At 49.7% G+C, this 20,705-nt stretch overlaps 2 protein-coding genes across 3 annotated transcripts; both read left to right on the forward strand.

Moving 5' to 3' along the window:
* The first annotated feature begins 1,694 nt into the window (after positions 1-1,694).
* Positions 1,695-17,223, forward strand: otud5a (OTU deubiquitinase 5a). 2 transcript variants are annotated; one of them, XM_086212992.1, is made up of 9 exons: positions 1,695-2,854; positions 6,218-6,308; positions 11,458-11,522; positions 11,603-11,759; positions 11,844-11,992; positions 12,065-12,250; positions 12,462-12,666; positions 13,005-13,076; positions 13,811-17,223. In XM_086212992.1, the coding sequence occupies exons 1-9, from the start codon at positions 2,267-2,269 to the stop codon at positions 13,942-13,944; spliced, it is 1,647 nt and encodes a 548-aa protein (XP_086069118.1). In that variant the 5' UTR covers positions 1,695-2,266; the 3' UTR covers positions 13,945-17,223. The 2 variants fall into 2 exon arrangements, with proteins under 2 accessions (XP_086069118.1, XP_086069117.1); XM_086212991.1 differs by having other exon boundaries at positions 1,698-2,854; positions 6,215-6,308; positions 13,811-17,222.
* Positions 17,224-17,776: 553 nt separating this feature from the next.
* On the forward strand, positions 17,777-20,660 carry pim2 (Pim-2 proto-oncogene, serine/threonine kinase). Its single transcript, XM_086212993.1, has 7 exons — positions 17,777-17,965; positions 18,619-18,719; positions 18,795-18,845; positions 19,172-19,380; positions 19,470-19,639; positions 19,740-19,916; positions 19,998-20,660. Exons 1-7 carry the CDS (start codon positions 17,905-17,907, stop codon positions 20,135-20,137), a joined length of 909 nt encoding a protein of 302 aa, XP_086069119.1. The 5' UTR covers positions 17,777-17,904; the 3' UTR covers positions 20,138-20,660.
* The last annotated feature ends 45 nt before the right edge of the window (positions 20,661-20,705 follow it).

Below are 20,705 nucleotides of genomic sequence, written 5' to 3' on the forward strand. Positions count from 1 at the left end.
CCTGACTCTGTCCAAGTAGAGCAGGTCCAGCACCTCCCTCCTTCAATGAACCTCCACCCAACAATTCTCCATCAGCAGCACATCCTGCAACAGCAGCCACCAGAACCTTCCTTTACCAGCAGGAAGGTGGAGCAGATCCAGGATCAGTGGGGACGGAGAGAGAGCAGGAGAGCAGGACAGAGACAAAGACAGAGAATGGAGGAAGACAGAAGGAGAGAGAGGGACAGAGATAAAGAGAGAGAATGGAGGAAGACAGAGAGAAGGAAAGAGAGGGACAGAGATAAAGAGAGAGAGAAAGGAGGAGAGACTGATGGACAGAGACAAAGAGAGAGAATGGAGGAAGACAGAGAGACAGAAGGAAAGAGAGGGACAGAGATAAAGAGAGAGAGAAAGGAGGAGAGACTGATGGACAGAGACAAAGAGAGAGAATGGAGGAGAGAGAAGCCCAGGTGAGTTCCTGTCCCAGGCGTTTTCAAACCACAAGAGGGTGACAGAAACAGCAAAACATGTTCGATACACCAAAACTTGAATAAAATAAAATCTATGCATTTTTGTTCAGTCTAGTTTAAAAAAACAAATGAAAGTTTGTATTTTTATTAACTGACTATTTTGGGATGAATTATATTTAAATCTCATGAAAACATGAAAAATATAAATCTATAATATAAGTCAAAGGATCCACAAGTATTTCAGTACTCAAGTACTGTACTTCAGTACAATGTTAAAGTATCTGTACTTTGAGTATTTGAGGGGGCTCTGAACTTTCACTCCTCTACATTTCCCTGAACACATCAGTGATTTTGAAGAAAAAGATTGGAGCAGTGGTCCTCCCTGTGGCCCCCATCAAGAAGGTTGTGGGTGGAGCAGTGGTCCTCACTGTGGCCCCCAGCAAGAAGGTTGTGGGTGGAGCAGTGGTCCTCCCTGTGGCCCCCAGCAAGAAGGTTGAGGGTGGAGCCCCGGCTGCAGCACGGGGTCTTTCTGGGTGAGTCTCCATGTTCTCCCTGTTCCTGCTGGGTTCTCTCTGGTACTCCAGCTTCCTCCACAGTCCAAAGACATCAAGAGGGACCAGGTTAATCCAGACTCTAAATTGACCGTAGGCGTGGCTGGGAGAGCCAATGGTTGTCTGTCTCTATGTGTTGGCCCTGCCATGGACTGGTGACCTGTGCAGGGGGAAGGCTGCTGGGATAGGCTCCACCCCCAACACCCTGAACAGGAGGAGAGGGAGAACATGGAGGGATGGAGGGATGGATTTTGCACAGAAAAATGAGTGATGGTGAACTGTCACGTGTAGACTTTTTGCTTTTGGCACTTCAATCAATTCAGTATCAAATACTTAAGTATAAATTTGAATGTTGGCTACTAGCTGATAAAAGTATTCCTTCTTTTACTTCAGTAAAATAAAAAACCTGTGTACTTCTACTAAAAATAATCAAAAGATAAAAAGTAAATGAACATTTTGGGGAATCAGCGCCATCAAGTGTCCAGAGGGAATTACAACAAGTACTCGAGACAAAGGGGACGAGACGAGCAGAAACGATTTCTGATCAGGAGGTTAAGATCCTCGGCGTCCCGTTCCACTGAGCAGCGACCCTCTGATGCTGCACCACGTGATCCCCGAGTCTCCGCGAGGAGCTGATCCGTGCCCGCTCAGGTGATGAATGAACTCCAGCACAACCGGAGAAGTTCTCTCGCCACTAAACTACAGTAAAGTTTGTTTTTCTCCTCCTAAACTGGTCACCGCGGCACGTGACGTCAGAGGTCGGGAAGCTTGTAAACGAGACGGTTCCGGTTCTTGAGGTTCTCCCGCCTCCGGGAGGACTCCTGACGTCCGCGCGTCACGCGAACGAGCAGCAACGAGGATTTGTTTTCCGCGTCGCCGTTTGTTTGTCACGAGCAACAAAGAACCGAGAGAAAACCGAACATCGTGAAGGTTCGACTCACTGCCTGACGTGAAAAAAAACGTGCCGTCGCAACCAGGAAGTGACGTCACTGGCCTCCGTCAGACTGTGTTGATGTTTTGTGGACGGACGGCCGGAGAACGGGAAGACGGAGACGCTGTTTGTTTTTGTTCCTCGAAACCGTCGAGAAGCTCGCGAGCCGCCGCCTGCGCGGCCGCGGTGGTCGGTTAGCAGAGCGAGCTCGGTGATCAGACGCGGAGAACCGGGCCGAACGCACCGAATCCCTCGAACTGAGAACGGGAGGACTCGTCACCGCGGCCCCCCTCCCTGCCACACACACACACACACACACACACACACACACGATCATGACGATCCTGCCGAAGAAGAAGCCCAGCTCTGGGGTCGGCGTCTCGGATCACGCCGACGACAGCGACCGTCGGAGCGGCTCCGACTCGCACCAGCACCCGCACCCGCACGCGGGGCGAGCGGGTGCGCGGCCGCGGGCTTCCCCTCCGCCGTGGTCCTACCAGCCCGCTCCGCCCTCCGCCAGGGACGACAGGCGGAGCATCGAGGCAAGCTCCCGGCCGCAGCAGGCCTCACCGCCGCCCGTCGGCTCCGTGTCCCCCGTAGGACCCGGGGATGGCCGCGACAGCAGCGGCGGGATGGTGGCCGGGCCCCGGGGGGAGCTCGTCGTGTCGGCTGGCGTCGTCAGCTGCGGCGGAGGCATCGGCAGCTGCTGCTCCGGGCCCGGGCTGAGCAAGAGGCGGCGGCAAGCAGGCACCTGCTCCGGCGGGGTGGTGGCGGCTCTGGCTGGAGGAGGCCAGCCCGGAGTGACCGGGCCGGGAGGGGTGGGGGCCAGCCAGGACACGGAGGAGGGAGCCGGGAACAACAGCGAGGACGAGTACGAGAACGCCGCCCGGCTACAGTCGGTGGACCCGGCGACCGTCGAGCAGGTAACGAGCTAACAAGCTAACGCTGGGAAACATTAGCAAACAATGCTAACGTGTCCTCAAGGTTCCGAAACCGTTACCGGCAGGTGTTTACCGACAGAGGACACACCTGGGAGCCGCGCGGCCGCTTGGACACGGTAACTTGCTTCCGCGTTCAATCGGTGATCGTTAATAATGCCAGTTTACGGTAAAACTGTGTGGAATCCGGTTTCTGTCTGTTAAAAACATTTGTTTTCACGTCAGTTAATCCTCAGGTCTTAGGCGTGACGTCATTTATCCGTGGGTAACCACGGCAATGCCACGGATGCTTCAGGCTCCGTTAGCAGAGCAACTAACCGGTCGAACTGTAGAACTGAGCCGTAACACGGAAACGTCTATCAGAGACCCAGGCGGGACTCAATTAGTCGCCATGGCAACAGATCGCCTCCAGGGTGAGTTCAGACCCGGGTAGAGAAGTAAACTACTCGAGTAGTTCAAGGATAAACATGATGACAGAGTTCTGGTGTGTACTTCCCATGTACCTCTGGTGTACTTTACATTTACTATTGTGCATTTCCATGTACCTCCTGGTGTACTCCCCATGTACCTCTGGTGTACTTCACATGTACCTCTGGTGTACTTCACATTTACTGTTGTGTACTCCCCGTGTACCTCTGGTGTTCTTCGCGTGTACCTCTGGTGTACTTCACATTTACTGTTGTGTACTCCCCGTGTACCTCTGGTGTTCTTCGCGTGTACCTCTGGTGTACTTCACATTTACTGTTGTGTACTCCCCGTGTACCTCTGGTGTACTTCACATTTACTGTTGTGTACTCCCCGTGTACCTCTGGTGTACTTCACATTTACTGTTGTGTACTCCCCGTGTACCTCTGGTGTACTCCCCGTGTACCTCTGGTGTTCTTCGCGTGTACCTCTGGTGTACTTCACATTTACTGTTGTGTACTCCCCGTGTACCTCTGGTGTACTCCCCGTGTACCTCCTGGTGTACTCCCCATGTACCTCTGGTGTACTTTACATTTACTGTTGTGTACTTCCCATGTACCTCTGGTGTACTCCCCGTGTACCTCTGGTGTACTCCCCGTGTACCTCTGGTGTACTCCCCGTGTACCTCTGGTGTACTTCACATTTACTGTTGTGTACTCCCCGTGTACCTCTGGTGTTCTTCACGTGTACCTCTGGTGTACTTCACGTGTACCTCCGGTGTTCTTCACGTGTACCTCTGGTGTTCTTCACGTGTACCTCTGATGTACTTCACGTGTACCTCCGGTGTTCTTCACGTGTACCTCTGATGTACTTCACGTGTACCTCCGGTGTTCTTCACGTGTACCTCCGGTGTACTTCACGTGTACCTCCGGTGTTCTTCACGTGTACCTCCGGTGTTCTTCACGTGTGCCTCCGGTGTACTTCACGTGTACCTCCGGTGTTCTTCACGTGTACCTCCGGTGTACTTCACGTGTACCTCCGGTGTTCTTCACGTGTACCTCCGGTGTACTTCACGTGTACCTCTGGTGGACTCCCCGTGTACCTCCGGTGTTCTTCACGTGTACCTCCGGTGTACTTCACGTGTACCTCCGGTGTTCTTCACGTGTACCTCTGGTGTACTTCACGTGTACCTCTGGTGTACTTCACGTGTACCTCTGGTGTACTTCACGTGTACTGGTGCTTGGCGGTCATTAGGGGCGTGTGACTCCACCACCAGCTGCTGATACCTCCTCCACTGGTCAAACTGGGACCTGCTCGCATGTACAGAGCGATTCCTTCATTCACCCTCGATATCCTCTGAGTACTGCAGTACTGAGCTGTTGAAGTACTGCCGCTGATGAGACCTTCAACATGTTTGCATTGCTCAGCTCCTCCTGGTCTGGCAGTCTCAGGGCTGGAAGGCGTGGAGTGAATGAACCATGGTTCCGTGCCAGGGTTCACATTTGAACCAGGAACTGTTTTGAAATCACACGTAAAACTTTTATTTTTGCACTCATTGTTCCTTGAGCAGGGACTGACAAACATCCCGCTGCGTGTCGGTGCTGTCATGTGATCAACCCTTCCTGTGATAACACACATCAGCGGACAGGTGACGCAGAGACCCGCGGCGCAGCTCTGACATCACTTTGATGTGAACTGACTTAGTATCATGTTGCTGGTGCCTGACGGACAGCAAGAAGAGGTGGAGAGGTGTTCAGTTCCTAGTTCCTTGTTCCAGTCCTGGCTCATTGATCTCTGCTGCTATGCTTGGAGGTAGTGACATCTCTTTTATTTTGAAATTCCTTCTCACTTCCTCTTGACCAGCTATAATTTCGAGCTTCATCCTCGTAGTTTTCAGGTTTCACTCAGGAGAAAATCAGATTTTAGTTGATTGTTGTGTTGCGGTCGATCAAATAAATCGATCAGTTGATTGATTGCAAGCTGTGGAGTCTGATCAGACCTCAGGATGACATCACATCCAGGTGCTGCTCACAGCTGGTGACATGTTTGTCGCCACTTGCCATTCTTGCCCGTCCCTGTTGATTGGAGACGCCGTCCGTTGGCTCAGCAGCAGCAACCCACGAGCGACATGTCCACTCGCGGTCAGCTGAGATCCTGGCTGCAGCATGACGGAGGAACGTGATTGGTCGGATGATTCCACATCGGTTTGTTGGCTGGGTCCTCCTACAGTGGCGTTTTGCGGTTTGGGTCCATGTCCACTTAGGTGGGCGGGTCTTTCTCATCACTGTCGGTTGGATGCTGTGTTCACGTCTCACACGGCAGCAGCGTCTCTTTTTCGAGGTCACATGATGAATCCGCTGATCCAGCGGACCGAAGGAAAGGTCATTTGATCCGGAGCCTCGTGAAAAGGTCGCTGTTATTGTTTTAATGGGATTTTCAATGAAAATGAGAATAACAATGAAAGAAAATCAGTTTCCTCAAACGTCACAAACCAATCTGTCAAAGGAACTCACGCTAACCATGGTAACCATGGTAACCATGTGTCACTCGTCTCTGAGGTCATGACAACATGACATTTGATGTCTAAAAGGTCAGCGTGAGTGTGACATCATGTTTTGGGTCGTTATGAAGTCTCAGTGGCACCTTGAGAATGTGGATGAGTTCTCCGTCTGAACTGGCGCCGGGCGGAGGGATACGAGCGCCGGGCGGAGGGATACGAGCGCCGGGCGGAGGGATACGCCAAAGTCCCCCTCGTCAGTATAGAAACATGGTCTCTAGAGGCTCGTGGAGCCTCCTCACCATGACACATTCAGGACTTAGTTTCTATCCAAGATGTTGTCATCTACCTGCTGCTGTCCATGTGCAGTACATCTGATGCGTGTGTGTGTGTGTGTGTGTGTGTGTGTGTGTGTGTGTGTGTCTGTGTGTGTGTGTATCCAGCAGGAGCACTGGTTTGAAAAAGCTCTGAGGGAGAAGAAAGGATTTGTCATCAAGAAAATGAAGGAGGATGGAGCGTGTCTCTTCAGAGCTGTCGGTGAGACACACAAGCACACACTTCCCTCTTCTGGTCACTAGAAGGTGTCAATGTTGACTTTCTAATATTTTGACATTTCTAATATTGACAAAACAAGAGGAAACTATATACCTGAAATTAAATTGTATGATTGTGTGTGTGTGTGTGTGTGTGAGAGAGAGAGAGTGTGTGTGTGTGTGTGAGAGAGAGAGTGTGTGTGTGTGTGTGAGAGAGAGAGAGTGTGTGTGTGTGTGTGAGAGAGAGAGTGTGTGTGTGTGTGTGTGTGAGAGAGAGAGTGTGTGTGTGTGTGTGTGAGAGAGAGAGAGAGAGAGAGTGTGTGTGTGTGTGTGTGTGTGTGTGAGTGTGTGTGAGCAAGCCTGTCCCTTCCGTCTGTCCTGGTTACATTGGAGGTCATCAGCTGTCAGTCAGGGGGGTCCTGTTTAGGGTTGGGTACTAGAACTTGGTTCCAAGTAGGAACCAAATCAGATTTAGTGAGTACCGGGTCCCCATGTCACATCAGGACAGTTGTGACCTAAATGATCACGGTGTTGTTGAAATGTCAAAATGTTTCAAAAGTACTCACAGGCGACCTTAAATCACTGAACACAGTTTATTTTAGAAAAAACAATCAAAATAACATGCGAATGAACTTGGTTGCGGGTGGTGGTCACGTAGACGCGACATCACATTGGACGTGTTTCCACCCTTCGCCGAGATTTTTTTGTGGCCTTTTTGGCAAACTGGATTGCTGTCTTCTACCAGGCTCCCTTCCGTGTCTTTGTAAAAACCGAAGTACATCCAGACTTCGGACTTTGTTCGTTTTGACGGTGGAAAAATCTGTTCTCCCGTTGGCAGTACTGCCCTCCGCCATGTTTACGAGTTGTTTACTGCGCATGCGCGGGCGCCTGTGTCCGATCGGCTGCCTGCAGCTGCACCTCTCACACAACGAGCAGTGTCCCTGAGCTTTTTCAGATTGCGGCAATCAAACACGGTTAGACAGTCATTAAAATTTGAAACGGTAGGACTAACCGTCAGACATTTTGCCGCGGTTTATCATTTTTACCGGTAATCGTTACATCCCTGGGGGGGGGGGTTGGGATGAGGAAACGCAAGGAACCAGAATCGATGAGCAGAACCAAAATCAGAATCGGATTCATAAAATCCAAACCACACCTACCCAGACTTTGCAAAACCAGAACTCCATCCTGAAGATGGAACTGTCTTCAATTCCAAGCTTGAATAAATAGAATCTATCACACACACACACACACACACACACACACACACACACACACACACACACACACACACACACACACCAGCTTTGTTTGTCCTGTTATCTGATGAGTGATGAACCTGTCAATCATCTTCCATGTTGGTCCAGTCTGGATTTTTTTTCTCCACATTGATTTGATTGGCTGATGATGTTTTTCCATCTAAGCGTAACAGGAGCAAACGCCTGCCTGCTTTCTCTCTCTTGGCCAGCAGGGGGCGACAGGCCTGCTGTAGTATGAGCTGACATGTCTCATTAACCTGACAAGTTTATATGTAACACTCCTCTCAACTATGAGTCGAATAATAATAATAACAATAATAACAACAATAATAATCATGATAATAATAATAACAATAATAATAACAATAATAATAATAACAATAATAACAACAACAATAATAATAACAACAATAATAATAATAACAATAATAATAACAACAATAATAATAACAATAATAACAACAACAATAATCATGATAATAATAACAATAATAATAACAATAACAACAACAATAATAATAACAACAATAATAATCATGATAATAATAATAACAACAACAACAATAATAATAACAATAATAACAACAACAACAATAATAATAATAACAACAATAATAATAATAACAATAATAACAACAACAATAATCATGATAATAATAATAACAATAATAATAACAACAATAATAATAATAACAATAATAACAACAATAATCATGATAATAATAATAACAATAATAATAACAATAATAACAACAATAATAACAATCATAATAATAACAATAATAACAACAATAATAACAATCATAATAATAACAATAATAATAACAATAATAATCATGATAATAATAACAACAACAATAATAATAATCATGATAATGATAATAATAAAATATGTTACACATTTATTTTCATTAGAATGTAAATTAATCCAACTCATATAAATCAAGTAAAAACACAGGGCAGCACAGCTGTGATGGAGGTTGAACGTTGTTTGACTAAACAACACTGGCGATGAGGTGTGTGTGTGTGTGTGTGTGTGTGTGTGTGTGTGTGTGTGTGTGTGTGTTGAACCTCGTATAATTAGTGGGCTCTGTAGCGCTCTCTATTGTGTTGAAGGTAAGACCCGCCCACCGGAAGCTAGCATATTTTCATCGCCCTTCTGTCACTGCCGGTCTCAGACGCCTTCAAACTGACGGCTTGTCGGTCACCGCCATCATCACAGGTGGCGATCCGGAGAGATGGGCAGGAGCACCGCGGTTCCTTCCATCTTGTTTCTTCTCGCTCTCAGACGAATCGAGCCACTGTGCGTCTGTGTTTCTCTGCAGTTTGTATTAACTTGAAGTCAAGGTATACAAATTCAGTTTTGGAGTTTAGTCTGCCATTTTTGTAGTTTTCCCAGTGTTTAGAGGGGCATTGTTTCTGTCCTGGGGCAGTTTAAAGGCTTCTTAGTGGTCATAGTGGCCTTTGATGCCTCGCCGCCATCCTGAGACTTTTAAACCATTTCATGACCCTCAAGTTTGTCTCTCATGTGATCCACTGGTCAGTCAGTCACATGACCTGGCTGGGAGGCCTAAGTAGATGGATGGGGCTACTTCCTGTTTGACACCAAGACACTTTTTGGAAGAGAAACATGGAAGTGGGCCGGGCCGCCGTGCTCAGCCAGCGGGGGCCGCAGGCGCTGGTGGGTTCACCTGCGAGCAGCAGGATTTGCCCGCAGCTCATTCACCGCGTCACAGTCAGAACTTACGCCATCATGATCCGTAGCATATTGGACTGGTTTTGATGACAACATCATGAGGGTGATTTATAGAAGCATGGTTTTATGATTTGTCACGTCTGTCGTCATGACGACAAGCGAACAACTTGTACAGGTTTACTGAAGTTGGACGCAGCACAACCTCAGTATCCAGTCTGAACACGGGGTCATGAGTGCATCTGTGGTTGTGTTCGTTGTATCGTTATTGTCGCTGCTGTGACTTCATCGTGTTGTAACTCGACCCAGACGTCTGAGACCTTCAGTCAACGTGACCTCTGACCTACTGCAACAGAGACGGTGTAAACAGTAGAGCGAGAGTGTGTGTGTGTGTGGGCCTCCATCTGTTTGCTGCTGCCACTTTAGCGCTCAGCTAATCTCAGAGCTGCTGGCGAGCAGGACGTTCACTCTGAGGATCAGTGAGTGTGAATCAGTCTGGATCCCACCTGTCATGGCAGCCGCCTCAGTCAGTGACCACATGCTGATGGGCAGAGCCTCAGAGCCGCAAGACCTCTGATGGAACCACTACAGTTCTTGAATACAGGACATTTTGTCATGTGACCTCCCAGATGTTCAGTGTTCAGATGTTCCTCTCCTCTCCTCACCTCTCTCCTCCTCTCCTCTCCTCCCCTCCCCTCTCCTCTCCTCTCCCCTCCTCTCCTCTCCTCTCCCCTCCTCTCCCCTCCTCTCCTCTCCCCTCCTCTCCTCACCTCTCCTCTCTTCTCCCCTCCTCTCCCCTCCTCTCTTCTCCTCTCCTCACCTCTCCTCTCCCCTCCTCTCCTCTCCCCTCCTCCCCCCTCCTCTCCCCTCCTCACCCCTCTCCTCCCCTCCTCTCTATTCCTCTCCCCTCCTCACCCCTCCCCTCCCCTCCTCTCCTCTCCCCTGCCCTCCTCTCCTCCCCTCCTCTCCCCTCCTCTCTATTCCTCTCCCCTCCTCTCTATTCCTCTCCCCTCCTCTCTATTCCTCTCCCCTCCTCTCCCCTCCTCTCCTCCTCTCTATTCCTCTCCCCTCCTCACCCCTCCCCTCCTCTCCTCTCCTCTCCCCTCCTCTCCCCTCATCTTCTCTCCCCTCCCCTCCCCTCCCCTCCCCTCCTCACCTCTCCTCTCTCCTCCTCTCCCCTCCTCTCCTCTCTCTGCTCCTCTCAGTCTTTGAGTTTCTGACTGGAGTGAAATCAGGTTCTTATCGGAGGAACTTTAACATGTTTATTTTAACATACATTCTACTGTGAACTGTAGCTCCGCCCCCTAACTGACACCCTATCACGTCAAAGAGTCCTCACAAAGATAGTGATGTGTGAAACACACCGCTGAGGAGAAAAAGGAAGCTGCTGGTGTTTCTGAGAATCACTGCGGTGACAGACCATGTGACTTTCTGGAAGTCAAGCTGAAGTCCTGCTCATTTGCATACTGCTGCCTCCTATATGGAGGAAGTGTGTGTTTGTGTGTGTGTGCGTGCGCTTTTTGTATGTTTAAAGAAGCACTGAGTTTTTCAGAATCGTCTCATCGACGTTTCTTAGACGGCAACAAGCCATCACACGTCCTCTGCTGTCGTGTCCTCTTACACTCAGAAACACGCTTTTTACTGTCATGTGAGACGGCGGTTTCTCTTCCTGTCAGGTTCCCCCACTGACACGAAGCCGGTGGTGGAGTCCTGTTTCTAAGTGAAAACCTCCCGTTCAGACTAAGCAAGTCCAGCTTTTCAGGGACGTGTCCATTGGCTTGCTTCCTGGTTGCAGTTACATGAATGGTGGACGGTGCGTTGCCATTGGGTCATTATTACGTGGCCGTTTTGGCCAGGTAGTCATGATCAGAGTCCCAGGTGGCGTGACGCCTCATCACAACTGGTTAAAATCCAAACTCATTAACCAGCTTGGATAAACTCTGCAACCCGACTCCTACTGTCACATAAATGTCGTGACAACAGCGATGATGTCAGAGGAGGTGGGATGTCTCCATCTTATGATGGTGCGTCAGGTTGTTTCCCGCCTGAGTGAGAAATCTGTCCATCACTTGGTGTCAAGGCAGACCAGTCATTGGCGTTGTGGGAGGAGCCAAGTGAGTGTGTCTTGAATGGAATGAGGAGAGTTTTGTTGTGTCAGGAAGGGCAGTGTGAGCGCTTCTCTAACTGTGTGTGTCTCTCAGCTGATCAGGTGTACGGCGACCAGGACATGCACGAGGTGGTCAGGAAGCACTGTATGGACTACCTGGTAGGTCCCTCCCATCGCTGTCTGCCGCCGCCGCCGCCGCCGCCGCCATGCAGGCTGACTGACTTGTCTTTCTTGTCCAGATGAAGAATGCCGACTACTTCTCCAACTACGTGACAGAGGACTTCACCACATACATCAACAGGAAGAGGAAAAACAATTGCCATGGCAACCACATCGAGATGCAGGCGATGGCTGAGATGTACAACAGACCGGTGGAGGTGTACCAGTACGGCACAGGTGAGTCCTCCCCATCCCACCTCCAGCTCCGCCCACATCCTATCACAATCCTCCCAACTGATCCTCCCTCTCCTGTCACGATAGAGCCAATCAACACGTTCCACGGCATCCATCAGAACAATGATGAGCCAATCAGAGTCAGCTACCACCGCAACATCCACTACAACTCTGTGGTCAACCCCAACAAGGCCACCATCGGCGTCGGGCTGGGACTGCCAGCATTTAAACCAGGGGTAGGCACGAACGCACACACACACGCACACACTTGTTGTTCCCTGGCTAACTCAGGCTCCGCCCCTCCTCAGTACGCAGACCAGTCTTTGATGAAGTCGGCCATCAAGACGTCAGAGGAGTCGTGGATCGAGCAGCAGATGTTGGAGGATAAGAAGCGGGCGACGGACTGGGAGGCGACCAACGAGGCCATCGAGGAGCAGGTGGCCCGCGAGTCCTACCTGCAGTGGCTGCAGGACCAGGAGAAGCAGGCCCGACAGGTATGCAGGGGGAGGGGCCAGATGGGCAGGGTGGAGATCATGCTGATTATCGTGCAGTGGGACACTCATCCTTGTTGTTGACTGCACACAGCACCGGCGCCTCTGGGGGCGTGTCCAGTGTTCAGTGGTTCCTGGTGTGGGGGCTTCATGGTTGATGTGAATGTTCTTTTTTCTAAACATTCAGTTGAAAATGTCTGTTTAAATCTTCCAGCCTCGTAAAGCCAGCGCCACCTGCAGCTCAGCAACGGCAGCAGCCTCGAGTGGATTGGATGACTGGAGTGCCCGGTCGCCACGGCAACGGGATTCTGACCCCTCCCACTCTGAACACACAAGCACTCCAGCAACCACCATGAAGCCCCCCTCCCCTGCTGGAGCCGCCCTCATCCTGAGCAAACCCCCTTCACCCTGCGCCCCAGGTACCACCGCCACCGACTCACCCGGCCTGTCGCCCGGCCGGGGGAACGCCATGTTGACCTGTCATCCTTGTTCAAGTTTAATGACGGATCAAATGATGCTGATATAATGACATCGTGCTGGTGATGTAGACAAAGAGAAAAGTCAGGATTTGTCAGTTCTGTCGCTATGACAACAAGCTAACCACTTTTAAAATGGTTGTTGTGTAAATGGAGTTTGAATCTGTCTGTTGTGGCCCTGCATGGAACTTTGCTGATATCTGAACAGAGTAGCACTCTTTAACTGTGTGTGTGTGTGTGTGTGTGTGTGTGTGTGTGTGTGTGTGTGTGTGGACGCATAGGTCCCAGTAATCAGAGTCGTCATCATTTGGAGTACAGGGCCATCATGCAGGAGATGTCGCCCACAGCCTTTGGTAAGAAACACACAACACACACACACACACACACACACACACACACACACACACACACACACACACACACACTGGTCCGACTTGATCAGCTCTGTGTGATGGTATTTTATGCATCATGATGTTATCACCTTGTTGCTAAATCCATCAGCTGAAGAAGCAATGAGTCTGTAGCTTCAGTTGTTTACAGTTAAACCACGGAAAACAGGAAGCAGCGGGGGGGGGTGTGAGTGAGCGTGTGTGTGTGTGTGTGTGTGTGTGTGTGTGAGAGAGAGATGTTGACATCGTATCTGAACACTGGCGGAGTATTTTCAGAGAACAGAAGAGTTTTCAACTGTGACCAAGATGTTTCTGTTTCTGCTGCTTGTTTCTCTTTTCCTGGACGGACTCTGTTCCCTGAACGCAGCGCCCACCTCCACTGTGACTCACCGAGTCAAACCGGGTCACTGTGTGAGGGACAAGACGGGAGAGGAGGCTGACGCCTTCCTCATGCCAACTCATGAGCTAACAGTCACACAGCAGCAGAGGACAGGAGCCGGGGTCCTCCAGCTGTTTCAGTCAAGGGTTATAAACATGGGGTTTGGGGACCCTCAGGGGTCCTCAGCAAAATAGTTGATTTAGACAGTTTAGATTTTTATAGTTTTACAAGAGAATAATTCCACTTTTTATTGAAATGTTTGCCAATGATTCTGAACACCAAAATATCTGGAGACATCAGGTGTGTGTCTGTGTCTCAGGGCTGACAGACTGGGAGGACGATGAGATTCTGGCATCGGTGCTGGCCGTCTCTCAGCAGGAGTACCTGGACAGCATCAAGCATCAGAGCGCCAGCATGCATCGAGAGCGGGAGCCATCACCTGACAGCAGCTGATAGCCGGCCAGCACACCTGGACACACACACAAGGATATCCCATGACCCTGCCTTGCCCCCTCTGAAGCCCCTCACCAGTGACCCTCAGCAGGATGAACAGGAACCAGTGAAACGCTTGCTCGTTTCTTTTTTGCAGAACATTCAACATCAACTCTCCATTCTGTCACCTCCTTCCTTCCTTCTTTCCCTCCTTCCCACCCTCCTTGCTTCCTTCCTACCTGCCTTCTTCCTCCAGCCAACAGTTATCCAGCTTTATTTCCTGGTGACCTCTCAGATGGAGCGTAGCGCTGACTCACGATCAGCTGATCGATGTACACATCACGTTGGCAGCTTCCAGCAGGAAGCACGAGCCACTGATGAAGTCTACTGCACATGTGCAAACTGCTGAGTCATGACACCATGAGAGCTGATGGGAAACAATGACGCCATGGGAACAGAGAGCTGATCAATCTGTGCACAGAGTTTTCGTTGGAACAAAAACGTTCGTGTTCAGCTTAGTTGACGGCGTTCGCCAGCTCGACCTTCAATGCCACGTCGGTGCCCTAAAATATTCCAGTGTGAACGATGGTAAGCTCAGGTTGAGCTCCACCCTCAAACACCCAGCGAGGCGAATCCGTTCTGAGACCAGCGCCAGTAGTTCAGTGTTTGCGGGTCGTCTCTACCTGAAGCTGAAGAAGTGGCTTCAGTTCAGTCAGAAGTCACAAAGAAAGAAAAGAAAAAAGATGTGAGGAGCAAATGTAAGTAGGGATCATGGTGTTGCGTTCACAACAAATGTGACGCCAATGTGACAAAGACGCGGCACGAGTGGACGCATTCACAAGTGGAAAGTTCCACTCTGGCGAGAACTTTTTGCAGCGCTGTCACACTTCCTGTCGTCCCCCCCGACAATACTCCATTTAAGAAAAAAAAATCGCCATTTTAAACGTTAGCTTGTGATCAGGGTGGCAGACCTGACAAATCATGGATTCATACTTTGGCCCAAACACCATCAGAATGTCACCTGGTCTGAGATGACACGACTCTGTTCCTCGTCTTCACCAACTTCACAGTGCTGTGAAGACCAATTAGCACTGAGGACAATACAACTGGGAGTTTAGCAAGCTAACATTTAGTACCCAAATTGTTTAAATTACAACTGACACTTTTTTCTTTTTTTTTTACTCGTCGTCTTTTTGTCTCAGTATCAGTTTGCACATGCGCAGTAAAACTATTGAGTGACAGACGTTTTCGAGCCAATAAAGGATGGCACTCGTGTGGAGATACCGAGAAACACCTAGCATTGCTCCATTAGCTTTCCAGGAGACGTTTCAGACTACAGTGAGAACTGTGCTCACTCTTGAAGCGTCGAAACAGTAACATTCATTAAGCCATGAAATACGTTTCCCTGCAGCCCTGACACGACCAAAAAGGCTTTTAAGTTCTTCACTAGCTAGCAAACACAACAACTCTATTCAATTAAAGGTCACTTTTAAACCAAACTTTTACCCACTGTGGCAGACATATGAGCTAGCGAGCTAACGAGTAAGTATAGTCAATACTTTTATAGTTGTGAACAGTATTTGCCAAGTAGCTGCTAATCTACTATCACTACTGATGACAAGTTTTCAATAAAGTGACTTTTGACAAGACTTTGACGAGCTAGCAAGGGCACCGTTAGCCGGGTCAAAGGGATCTTTAAAACAGCAGGTCGGAATCTGTCCATGGCTGCTGAGTCATTTCAGCCCCTCAGCGTCGGGATCTTTTGACCTACTTGACTATCGGCTTCAAGCAACAATTGAATCGCGTGTTTTCTTGGGTGTGCTAATGGAAGTTAGAGAATAAACAGCATTTTTTTTGCAATTCTTGAGGGAAGTTGAACACAAAAACAATGTGAGACTGTTATAAAAATACACTTAAGAAATATTTTAGAAAACTCATGTTTTACTGGAGAGGTGAAGGAAGTTGACTTGGTGTGAGACCTTTCTTTGTTAACCTCGTGGCTATCAGAGCACTCGGTTTAATTCAAGAGAACGACTGGATTGACCAGCAGCCTCAAAGTTTATTGACCTCCTCCATCATTCCAAGTCTTTTTGGTGAAAACCGTGGTGAGCCACCGTGGTGAGCCACTGGGGCGATGCTGCTTCCAGTGCTCACGTCTGACTGAAGTCTGGCAGGCTACAAGGTACAACCCTCAGTACATCGTCAGTTCGCCATTGGCGTGTACAAGATGGTGGTCTGGCAGAGGTGGTGGGTCTTGTAAGAGTGTCTAGTTGTCTTGCTCATCTTCATATACAGCTGCTTGCTCCCGGGAGACAAGTTAGCATGCTCTCAACGAGCTAGCTGAGCTGCATATCACAGCTGCAGGTTCTCCTCTTTGTTCTCTGTAGCTCCATCGGCAGAACATTTCAGTCTGACACGTGAAACGGAAAAGAGAAAGATTGCATTGAATCTCCTTTTGGCTACGCTAGCTTGCTGTCACAGAGGCAAGCTAGCTGGACAGCTGACAAACCAGTGAGGAGCCACTGAATGGGATGACCTTTAAATGTTATGAATCTGAAGTCATGGCCTTCAGTCACCAGATATCAAACCAGTTGGACTCCTCCAGGAGACGATGGAGCGCCGTGCTAGACGGAAACCCCGCCACCATTTTATTGAAACTCCAGAGAAGAATTTCTTCTCCTTTAATTGGATGCCTGTCTAAGTTTGAAAGCTGCTTCCTGCAGTTCCCACAGTAAACTTGTTGCATTATTGCAGTTAGCTTAGCTACAGCTAGCTTAGCTGCAGTTAGCTTAGCTACAGCTAGCAATCTTGCTTCAGCTCCCACCGGCAGCCATTTCTGTCATTAGCCGGGAAATAAAACGCCACTTGAAGATCGCGGCGACGCCATCGCCTGCACCATTACCTCCATCTTTCTTCTCCTTGTTCTTCTTCATCTTCCTCCCTCCGTCACCGACATCATCATCGGACTTATTTAGCTGCATGTTTAATTGACCACGACCAATATCATCATAGAGAAAAAGCGACAAATAAAAAATAGAGAATTGTCATACTTATCCTCTTAATGATTGATTATTGTTGTTATTATTAATAATATAAGTTTGTTTTATTTTATTTTATCGTTTGGGATGAAAATACCTTTTTTTCTTGGAATAAAAAGAGGAAAATGTTTCTGAAGAAACTGTTTTGGAGACAGTTTTGTTGAGTGGTTCTGTCTTGGTGTCGTGTCTTTGCATCCTGTCCTCACCGTCACGTCGCACCTTCCCTCCTTCCTCCTCTCGTCTTCTTTCCTCACTCTTCGTCTTCATTCTCTCCTTGCCTGCTTCCTCGGCGACGAGCGGTTTACGTCACTGACGTGGAGCGGCTGCTCTCCGAGTGGGTCAACGTTCATTTTTTGATACGTCGGCAACTTCAGAATCTAAAATACTTTGACAGTCACAGAACAACTCCACTTTTAATAAGAACAACATCCAAACAACGGAAGCCAGAGCGTACAAATGTAAACAAAACAATACACACGTTTGGAGTTTAACTTTTACTTTCCACTGTCTGTTTGCCTCGAGATTGTGAATGTGTGAGTGTGTGTGTGATTTCCTTTCTGTTTATCAAGTTTGAAAGGAAACGAGATGACAAAGCTCGCGGAGGAACGTTGGTTTCTTGTGCTGCAGCTCGCGGGGTTTGTGTGTCTGTGTGTGTCTGTGAGAGCGCGCGCGCCTGTTTTCCTGGCAGCTCTTCGTTTTGACCTGAAAGTTCATAAAACCGCAGCTCGAAGCTGATTGGCTGGGCGCTTCAAAACATTGAGCACACGTCTCAACGCTGATTGGGCAGAAGGGCGCAAGGGGCGCGGCCACGGAGGCTGTATAAATACAGAGTCAAACACGATCAAGGGACGGAGGTGTCCTCGAGCCCGGTCTGGCTGTAAAAAGTTGTAAGCGATGGACAGGAAGTGACGAACGGGATGGTTTAAAGCAATAACTAACGTAAATGTTTGAGGAGATGTTGGAGACGAAGGAGCTCCATGAGGAGGAGGCCGCCGGGAAACACGGTAGGAGCACCGCGGCGAGTTAGTTTGCTAGCGTCGGCTCACTGTGAGAGCGTTTCCATGGTTACCAGAGGGGCAGATTCTATGAAAAGACGCGTTTCAGACCGAATGTAACCGAACATTGCCCGGTGGGCGTGTTTGCAGAGGCTCCCGGCGTCGGCGCCGCTGCACCTGAACGTGCTGACGTCACGAGGGAACGTCGACCACATTATTATTGTACACATGGAATCCCGTGTTGAACCGGTGAAACCGGAGAACTTATAACAAATAAAGGTACAGAGTCAAGTTCCCGTTCGCCGGTTGCGTTACCGTAGCAACATTAGTGGCTGTTGAGGAGCGTTCCTCCAGGTGCCACCGGGCGCGAGCTCATGGGTGGGGTCACCCTTAGGAACACCAGCAAGGCACGAGACCCTCCTGGTGGCGACCATCCAGGAGTGATGAGAGTTTACTGAGTGACGTCACCAAGGAGACACGAGCTCGTTCAGGAAAAACAACAGCCGCATTGGCTCTTACTGAATGGTGGGACTGGTGCTGGTGACGTCACCGTTGCGTCCTCCGATCACCAACTTCACCAGTTTGATTGATGTTACATTTATTTAACCGCCATAGTGACGCAGCATCAGTTGTAATCCCGATCTCGTCCTGTTCCGGTCCAGGGAAGGAACCGTTCTCCAGCCGGTACCGGTGCGGCGCCCTGCTGGGCAGCGGCGGCTTCGGCAACGTCTTCTGCGGCTGGCGGCTGTGCGACGGCCTGCTGGTGAGACTCGGACCCTCAGATCGAGTTGGTCACCGAGGATCTTCTGGTTCTAACTCGCCTGTCTTGTCCCTCCAGGTCGCCATCAAGCAGATTCCCAGGGAGCGCGTGCAGCAGTGGGCGGGGCTGGTAGGTAACGTGTCATGGTTGATGGCTCAAGTTCAGAAAGAATCCGACTGTGATTTGCGCTGTGTATTTGGTGCCACCTGCTGGACTGACGGTTGAATCGCAGCCGAGGGCGGGGCCAGTCTCTGGTGGAAACCTGTGATGTCACAGTTGATGACGTCAGAGTTCCCCTCAGTCACAGTAACACCTGAACACGTGATTTGGGCCCTAAATACCTTCAAAGTTTATGTTTGAAGTAAAACATCTGCTGTCAGTTATCAAAGCTCCAACATCACTTCACTTTTCCGTCACCTCCACTGATGACGTGTTCTCTCTCTGGTTCTCCTCAGCCTGGTGAGGTCGCTCCGGTTCCCATGGAGATCGCCCTGCTGCAACGGCTGTCAGAGGTCGGAGGTCACAGTGGGGTTGTGCGCTTGCTGGACTGGTTTGAGGTGGAGGGGCAGGGTTTCCTGCTGGTGCTGGAGCACCCGGCTCAGTGCCAGGATCTTTTCGACTTCATCACGGAGAGAGGAACACTGTCGGAACGCCTGGCGCTCAGGTTCCACACCGCTACTGCTGCTTCCCTCACGTTCCGTGTTCCACCGGCATCGACCCGGCTGACGGTCCGTCTGCTTCTGCTCCCGGCAGGTTCTTCCGTCAGATCGTGGAGGCGCTGCAGTTTGTGCACGCTCACGGTGTCGTCCACCGAGACATCAAAGACGAGAACATTGTGGTGGACACGCGGACGCTCAACATCAAGATCGTTGACTTTGGGTCAGGGGCGCCGCTCCGAGAGACGGCGTACAGTGAGTTCGAAGGTACGGAGAAGTGAAAGACAACAGCGGTTTTGAAATGTGAGTTCACAACTTTTGGAGTCTGAATGTTATCTGAGGCTGACCTGGTCCCCTGTCCTCTCAGGCACGCGCGTCTACAGCCCTCCCGAGTGGATCCAGTCTCGCTCGTATCACGCCGTCTCGCTCACTGTGTGGTCTCTGGGCGTGCTGCTCTTTGACATGGTCTGTGGCGACATCCCATTTGAGTATGACCAGGAGATCATTCAGGCCACACCCATTTTCACCAAACGTGTCTCTAAAGGTGAGGCCGGTGTTTTTCATCTTGAAGTGACCCCATGAGTTGAGGAAACATCATGTGATAACGTGACTCCTCCCCTTCCAGACTGCCAGTCTCTTATTCGTTGGTGTCTGTCCTTCCGTCCGGAGGAGCGTCCCACGCTGGACGACATCCTGTCTCACCCCTGGATGGACGACAGAGATGAGAAGGAGGAGCTTCCCTCACTGCCCAGCCAGTCGCTCTGACGGCTCGACCCAGAACGGCGGGACGTGATGTCACAGTCAAAGTTTATTATTTATTTGTTTCTGACTGAGGAAATGAAGATCAGAAACACGAAGTAAACAAAACCTGGACGTTGGGTGAACGCAGGAGCACGGCGACCGAGATCCCTTGCTGCTGGTCAACATGACGCTCTCGTCGCTGGAAGCCATGTTTGATTTGGGCAAACTGACTTTGTGTTTGGTAATTTATTGGTTTATTTATCTGTTTTCTTCTGTATGATGGCGGTTGCAATTTTGAAGTCTCTGATGTGGTCGATGGCGAGACGACCGCAGGAGGCTGCAGCGCGTTTGTGGTCAATGACTCATTCAGATGCCAGCGGAGCTCACGTGAAGGTTCCAAAGATCCCCGACCAGCCACTGATGCTGGAGAACGTTGTCTGATGATGTCAGCGTGATGATGGTGGTGAGAGCGTTGTCCTGGTGACTGCGATCTCTGGCGCTCCGGAGTGAAGTGACCTCTTTATTTATATTAAATATTGATTTGTGGACCTGAGCTGTCAATCGAGTTCTGGTTTGTTTTCACTAGTGTTTT

Source organism: Aulostomus chinensis, chromosome 9 (assembly GCF_037954235.1).
Source record: "Aulostomus chinensis isolate RoL2024-O1b breed Wild chromosome 9, RoL_Achi_v1.0, whole genome shotgun sequence".
In the NCBI taxonomy this organism is placed as follows: Eukaryota; Metazoa; Chordata; class Actinopteri; order Syngnathiformes; family Aulostomidae; genus Aulostomus; species Aulostomus chinensis.

Bases quoted from the DNA above. Each gene is read 5' to 3' on its own strand.
- pim2 (XM_086212993.1), top strand. From the start codon at position 17,905: ATGTTTGAGGAGATGTTGGAGACGAAGGAGCTCCATGAGGAGGAGGCC. The intron at 18,846-19,171 runs GTAGGTAACGTG...GGTTCTCCTCAG, and splicing joins TGCAGCAGTGGGCGGGGCTG to CCTGGTGAGGTCGCTCCGGT. The intron at 19,381-19,469 runs GTTCCACACCGC...TGCTCCCGGCAG, and splicing joins TCGGAACGCCTGGCGCTCAG to GTTCTTCCGTCAGATCGTGG.
- otud5a (XM_086212991.1), top strand. From the start codon at position 2,267: ATGACGATCCTGCCGAAGAAGAAGCCCAGCTCTGGGGTCGGCGTCTCG. The intron at 2,855-6,214 runs GTAACGAGCTAA...GTGTGTATCCAG, and splicing joins ACCCGGCGACCGTCGAGCAG to CAGGAGCACTGGTTTGAAAA. The intron at 13,077-13,810 runs GTAAGAAACACA...TCTGTGTCTCAG, and splicing joins GATGTCGCCCACAGCCTTTG to GGCTGACAGACTGGGAGGAC.